General features: G+C 54.1%; 1 protein-coding gene across 1 annotated transcript; it reads left to right on the forward strand.

Annotated features, from left to right (window-relative positions):
- The first annotated feature begins 2,087 nt into the window (after window positions 1-2,087).
- On the forward strand, window positions 2,088-6,341 carry FZD7 (frizzled class receptor 7). The gene has a single exon (XM_087733555.1). The coding sequence runs from the start codon at window positions 2,705-2,707 to the stop codon at window positions 4,421-4,423; it is 1,719 nt and encodes a 572-aa protein (XP_087589681.1). The 5' UTR covers window positions 2,088-2,704; the 3' UTR covers window positions 4,424-6,341.
- The last annotated feature ends 1,157 nt before the right edge of the window (window positions 6,342-7,498 follow it).

Genomic DNA, 7,498 nt, shown 5'->3' on the forward strand with positions numbered 1-7,498 from the left:
TGCAATACCATTTTACTAGCTCTGAACTTGTCTCTTGACATACAGAAATCAGAACGAGCGATGCACGGGGTAGAAAGTTTGCAGTTGCTATACTTTCTCTGCATTGCTATTGCCTGCCAGTGAAACATCTCCTTTCATCCAACATTTTTCATAGTGAATATCACAAAATGCTTTGCAGATTAAGTCAGTCATATAAGCCAAAGCGAAAAATAGAGGCTTTAAGGTGATTATTACAGATAGGTGACTCAATGGCTCATGGAGTGTTACAGAAAGATGAGATGGGGGGAAAAAAAAAAGAAAACCCACAACTGGAAAGAATAATCTTCTTGAAGGTTACTAACAACCAAAGAACAAACAATAGAGGAGACAAGTTCATGTAAGTTTGTACCATGGAAGGTTATTTAGATGAAGAGTATCACAAACCCCTGCTTAGTCACTAGGTGTAGAAAAGTAAGGAATTCAGATAACAAGCCTTAACAAACTGAAAAACTGAAGTTCCTCTAAGGCACTCTCAAACAGCTGTAACGGAGAATGAAGTAAAGACTTACTTCTTTTCCCGAAGCAACTGTTGCAGCCATAAGTAGCTAGTCCTGCCTGTCCATATTTTGGAGAGCACAGTATTATTTTTAAAAACACGTCCACTTTTAGAGGAGTAAATTTATTTTTGTAAGTCTGTTTATAACTGTCAACTTTTCTTAACAAATGTAACAAAAGCTGCAGCTCCATGGTCTTACTGGCATGAGGACACATTGTTCATGAGCAGGAGAGGATATGGGAAACATTTGTCCAACAATTGCTGTTGAGTTCCCTGAGCCAAACGCTGCTCTCTTGAACTGCCCTGGAGGACGGTACGGATTGGTGTATGTGCTTAGTTGCTAATAGGAGCACAATCCTGAGTAAAGGAGTAAAAGTAAGAATTTGAATAGTACAGTTCAGGGGACCTCTGTCCTCAAAGGCAGGGATGGGGTGGGTTGAATGATACTTGGCCCTAGCCTGTCTTTGACCACAGACTCTCCTAGGCCAGTGTGGAGGAAAAGCAGGCGCTGTTGCAGGGCTTTTGTTGAGCACACCCTTTCTGTGCTGCCGAGGACAAGCTCTGCCTGCATGTTCCAGAGGCTGGATGGTTCCAGCAACCTGTGTTTCAGCGGTGCACCTCAAAACACAGCTATGCTGCAAAAGCCGCACTTCTGTCCTTAGCAAATGTGCGTTGGCCTAGGTCTAGATCTGCTCGGTGTCGCCTGGCAGGCCGCTAACAGCCCTCTTCCCACCTATGCCATTTTCTCTCTTCTAGGTAGGCTGGGCGCTTCCACAGAGGAACTGCTGCTTTTCTACAGCCTTTTCGAGTCTCTTAAGGGGTTGCAGCAGTGCAGATGGGGATTTAAAATTTCTCCTCTCTGCTTAGGTAACAGTGGACTTTTCAAAAAAAGCTGCCTTCCCCCAGCTAAAGCTTAGATCTGCATGAATAAAGCGTTTATTCTGCCAGCAAAAAGCAACGGTCATGCTGCGATAACAAATCAAACCCCCCACGCTGGGGGAGGTGATGGCGCACAGACACGAACATCCCCGAGCACGCAATCAGTCCATTCTGCAAATGTACCCAGGCGCTGCTTCCCCCCCGCGCCCCTTTTTTTCCTTCTTTTTTAATAACTCTGGGCACTGGCAGCTGTTTGCATTTTCAAAGCCTGCTCAGAAAGGAGCCAGTTAATTTTAGTTTGCTCGGGCCACCCTGAGCGAGCTGGCTGGGTCCCCCCCGCCCCTTCCCGGCTCTGCCCCGCAGCGCGGGGGGGTGGGGGGCCCCGGGGCGGCTCCTCCCGCCCCGCCCCTGCCCGGCCCCGCCCCGCCCCGCCCCGCCGGGATGGGAAAAAGTTGTTCGCAACTTTCCCCCCCCACCCGGCTCCGGCGCGGGCTCCTCCCCCTCCCCTCCCCCCGCGCCCGCCCCGTCCCCTGCGCGGCGATTGGCGGACGGGCGCTGCGAGGCCCCGCCCCCGGCGCGGTTTGTGAATGGGGCCGGCGGCGGGGGCGGGGCCCCGCGGCGCGCCCGCGCGTATATGTGTCTTTTTTTTGTGCCGGCGCGGCAGCGGGCTGGGAGCTGTGGTGCGGGCGGTGTCGGCGGGGCCGCGAGCGGAGCGGAGCGGAGCGAGGCAGGAGGCGCACGGCTGCCCCGGACGCACAGCCCGCAGCGGCGCCCGTCGGGAGCGGAGCCCAGCCGAGCCGCGGGGAGGATCGCGCAGTAATTGGATTTTAAAAGTTATTTAAGCCCCGGAGTCAAATACACGGCTCAGCCGGGCGCGGTAATAATCCGTTTAGCCGTAACCTAAATCCCCGGCGCCGGGGCCGCGCAGCCGGGCGGGGAGCAGCGCCGCCGCCGCCGCGGGACCCTGCGCGGAGCTGGCCAGAGCCGTCGCCGGGCTTCGCCCGCCTCTCCCGTCTCGCCGCCTCCTTCTCCGGCGGGAGCGGCTCCGGAAACTTTCGCCGGGGGAAGCGCCGCCGCCGCGCTGCCAGCGCCGACCCGCCGGAGCCGAGGACGAAAGTCGCGGAGGTCTGGCGCGGAGCCGCGCTCCTGCCGCCGCCGCGGAGCCGCCGCGCCCCTGCCCCGCGGAAGGGGCCTCGCCGCCGTCCTCCGGGCGCTGATGCCCCTGGGGCGCCGCGCCGCCCGGCTCTGAAGGACTCCCCGCGGCTCCCCGGGCCCCCGGCCGCCCCGGCGATGCGGGCCGGAGGAGGCGGCGGAGCGGCCGCCGGCGGCTGCCCCTTGCTGGGCCTGGCCGCGCTGCTGGCCGCCCTGCTGGGGTCCCCCGCGGGCGCGGCGGCGCAGCAGTACCACGGCGAGAAGGGCATCTCCGTGCCGGACCACGGCTTCTGCCAGCCCATCTCCATCCCACTCTGCACGGATATCGCCTACAACCAGACCATCCTGCCCAACCTGCTGGGCCACACCAACCAGGAGGACGCGGGGCTGGAGGTGCACCAGTTCTACCCGCTGGTCAAGGTGCAGTGCTCGGCCGAGCTCAAGTTCTTCCTCTGCTCCATGTACGCCCCGGTGTGCACCGTGCTGGAGCAGGCCATCCCGCCCTGCCGCTCCCTCTGCGAGCGGGCCCGCCAGGGCTGCGAGGCCCTCATGAACAAGTTCGGCTTCCAGTGGCCGGAGCGGCTCCGCTGCGAGAACTTCCCCGTCCACGGCGCGGGCGAGATCTGCGTGGGGCAGAACACGTCGGACGCCCCGCCGGGGCCTGGTGGCGCGGCGGGGCGGGGGGCCACTGCCCATCCCACGGCTGGCTACCTGCCCGACTTCCTCACCCCGCCGCAGCCCCCCTCCGGCTTCTCCTTCTCCTGCCCCCGGCAGCTGAAAGTGCCCCCTTACTTGGGCTACCGGTTCCTGGGGGAGCGGGACTGCGGGGCCCCCTGCGAGCCAGCCCGGCCCAACGGGCTCATGTACTTCAAGGAGGCAGAGGTGCGATTTGCCCGGCTGTGGGTGGGCGTGTGGTCTGTGCTCTGCTGCGCCTCCACCCTCTTCACTGTGCTCACCTACCTGGTGGACATGCGCCGTTTCAGCTATCCAGAGCGGCCCATCATCTTCCTCTCGGGCTGCTACTTCATGGTGGCAGTGGCCTATGCGGCGGGTTTCTTGCTGGAGGAGCGGGTGGTGTGTCTGGAGCGCTTCTCTGAGGACGGCTACCGCACCGTGGCCCAAGGCACCAAGAAAGAAGGCTGCACCATCCTCTTCATGATCCTCTACTTCTTCGGCATGGCCAGCTCCATCTGGTGGGTCATCCTGTCCCTCACCTGGTTCCTGGCTGCTGGCATGAAGTGGGGCCACGAGGCCATCGAGGCCAACTCCCAGTATTTCCACCTGGCTGCCTGGGCTGTGCCTGCTGTCAAAACCATCACCATCTTGGCCATGGGGCAGGTGGATGGGGATGTACTCAGTGGGGTGTGTTACGTAGGTATCTACAGCGTGGACTCGCTGCGGGGCTTTGTGCTGGCGCCCTTGTTTGTGTACCTCTTCATCGGCACTTCCTTCTTACTTGCTGGCTTCGTGTCCTTGTTTCGCATCCGCACCATCATGAAGCATGATGGCACCAAGACGGAGAAACTGGAGAAACTGATGGTGCGCATCGGTGTCTTCAGTGTCCTCTACACGGTGCCTGCCACCATTGTCCTGGCGTGTTACTTCTACGAGCAGGCCTTCCGTGGCACCTGGGAGAAGACGTGGCTCCTCCAGACCTGCAAAACCTATGCCGTGCCCTGTCCCAGCCACTTTGCCCCTATGAGCCCGGACTTCACGGTCTTCATGATCAAGTACCTCATGACCATGATTGTTGGGATCACGACTGGCTTTTGGATCTGGTCTGGCAAAACCCTTCAGTCCTGGCGACGCTTCTACCACAGACTCAGCACCGGCAGCAAAGGCGAGACGGCAGTATGAGACCCCCCTGCCCCCTCTGGCACGCACACACACGCATGCATGCACACACGCAGAGGAGAGGGATACTCGGCAGAAGAGGAAGGCAATGGCTCCCTGAAGAGGGAGGAAGGGAGGCTTTTCCAAACTTTTTCTTCCTCCCAGGGGGTTTGAAAAAAAAAAAAAAGAAGAAGAAATCTTTGCGTAAAGGATCAGATGGACTGTGTCGAGTGGTGCTTATGCCCAGCTAAGTAGAAGAGCACAGAAAAAGAAGCCGCTGGTGGGATGGGAGGGTCCTTCACCTGCAAGAAGTCCTCCTGCCTCTCTCTCCCTCTACCCCTGTGCAGGCAAAAAACCCAGCCCAACTGAAACCATCCTGTCCTGCTTTGGACGAGAGGGAGGGGAAGCCGTCTCTGCCCCCGCCGAGAAGTAGCCAAACCCTCTCTGCATTGCTGGGGTCAAACTGCAGCGCAGGCAGGGCCGCCCCCGGGCCTGAGCTGGCCGCCCGCGCCTTCCAGCTCGGCGGCGCAGCCACGTGAGTACCGCGCCGCCAGCCGCCGCCCCCACCGTCTGCGGGCGAGGGGCCGGTGCTGCCCGCTCCCGAGTTCCTTTTCGCCTCGGTGGTACCTGCTTTAGTTGTTTTAAAGTGAAAATTCGGCCCTCGGTCTGTTGTTCTTGCTGCTGTGGGGAAGGAGGGGGTTGCTATTCCACACCCTGAAAAGAAATGACTTGTTGCTTTTCAGCAGAAGGCTTTTCCCCCTTGCCTTTGTTCTAGGAGACAAAGGGGGAAACAAAAGTGTTTTCTATGTAGAAAGGCATAAGCATGGGATCGGTTTTTATGAGCAAACTAACAAAAAGAAGTCGTTGAGGTTCACCCTTGGATGTGAGGAGCTCGCAGAAATAAACATTCCTTTTATGAAAAGAGGCGAAGGCAGGACGTTTTCCTGCCGTTCAATATGGGTCGCTTTTCTAAGCTGAAGGAAACGCAAGACAGAGGGCAAGAAGAGAGTAACCGAGAGCACCTGCTAAAACAAGAGCCATTAAAATACGTAACGTAAAGGTACGATATTTTTCTTTCCTCCCCGTAAACCTGCTTTCTCCTGCTTTGCAGTGAGCTCGCTGCAGGTAACGTCAATGCACAGCCGGCTTCTGGGGACAGGAGGAATCCTTTTGGCTCACGATGGACCCTTTGCCTGCTCCTCAGGTTCCCTGAACTGCACGGCAAGGGCTGGTGGTGCAGGAGGGGGCTGGGGCTGGGGTTTAAAAGCAAGCGAGGAGCCTGCTCATTTCAGCTAAAATGCAGCTGGTTAAGTTTCCAGTGATCACGCCTTGGAAGGAAAGACATTTGAAAACTAATCATCAGATGCATCGTTTTCTTTTTGAAATGTGACAGATTTTTCTATTCTGAAATTTTTATGTTGCCTTGTTCATATTTTATTTTTTGCATACTACTTTACCTTTATATTCACTGAAGGGTTGTTTTTATAAGTATACGTGTGTGTGTGTATGTTCTTGCCTAAGGACAAAATAGGAAATTCTGGGGTTTTAGCAAGCCTCCACCCTATAGCTGCTCTTCATTTTTTGGGGGGAAAAGTGTCTGGAATGAAACTCAAAAAGAAAAAAACCTGTTCAGGGTGAGGGGGCAGACTGCTGCTGTCTGAGGGTGTACCAGGAGTCCGGGCATGAGGAATGGGCCCATCAGCCAAATCCTTCAGTAGATCTGATCTCAGACGTGCAGGGCTTGGGTTTTTGTCTTTTATAATGTGCACGTGGAAGAAAAAAACCAAACGTGTAAGACAAGTGCAGTATGTATATTTTGTAAATCTCATTTTTGTAAGAAAATATGTATTTATGTTTTTACTTTTTTTTTTTTTGAAGGTCTGTATGAGGCTCTGCTTCATCCCGTGTACAGATCACTAAATAAATAATTTTTAATACAAGGGCTCCGATGAAGTTCTTTCAGTCTTTGAACGCTCAGCAGGTTATAGAAGGGGGAGCAGCTCTGTGAGTGGCATCTTCCCCCCACCATTTTGTTGTGGGAGATGCAAGAGACTTTCGGGTGACTACACTGTGAATGTACTGACCAGAAACTCAGCTGTGACTTGAAACTGGCCTTTCTGAGTACTGGCCCCTCACAATAGAAGATCACATTTTGAGACCGTTTCAAATGTTTGCCCTTGCTCGAGGTACTTGGCATCCTAGCCAAGTTTTCTTCCAGGCTCTGCCTCTCACTGAGGGCAAGCTGATAAACCAGTTTCCTTATCTAGAAAATAAGGATAATGCTCTCTTCCCATTCCAAAGGGACTCTGAGATTGAGAACTGGAAGGTGCTACAAGTGCTGTAAATTAAATCCTCACTTTGATGGGTGGAGTGTTTTAGGGAAACACTGAGGACGGGGTCCTTTTCAATAGCTTTCAAAGGGCAGTGTTTTGAACTGGCTTTTTTCTCCCCCAGCACCTTTGCAATCTCTAGTTTTGTTCAGGTGACTTTTACTTTAATCTTAATAGCTAGCCTAAAGCCTACATTCTTTCTTATCACAGTCATCTGAAAGCTGATAGCTTCAATGGAATGGTCTATTTTATTTCATTTTTTAAACTGAAATGAATGTTTAGATCTCAAGCTGTGTTGCAACAATCACGGAAAGTGCCCCAGCAAACAGAATTTTACACCTGTGAAATGATAATAGTTTCCAGCTTTTCTCTCGCAATGATTTCAGCCTATTTATTGGGTTCATCACCCTTCCTTTGCCTTAAATTTTAGTATAGCCATGGTTTAAGTTACAGAACAGAGATCTAAGATGCCTTAGCTGGATGTCATCATGGTAGCTGTGGTTGTACTGCAATATTGTTTCATTTACTGAGCACAGTGTGTGATAGTTGCACTTTCTCTCGGGGCACTATTTTATTTGGACACTGTGCTCTCAAACATAATCTTTTACATTTACCATGTACGAACTACTGATTTAAAGTTCTTTTCAGAGCTAGCCCCATTCACGCTGCCTCTAGAAAAGCCACATCTTTTATTTGAAAACACCTCTAGCTGTTCCCCAGAATCGCTCACTTGTCAAGTTTCCTTTTTGAAAAGGCCTTTGCTTTCCTG

Source organism: Nipponia nippon, unplaced genomic scaffold (genome assembly GCF_047370975.1).
Source record: "Nipponia nippon isolate SJK-2023a ecotype South Korea unplaced genomic scaffold, ASM4737097v1 scaffold_5, whole genome shotgun sequence".
Taxonomy (NCBI): domain Eukaryota; kingdom Metazoa; phylum Chordata; class Aves; order Pelecaniformes; family Threskiornithidae; genus Nipponia; species Nipponia nippon.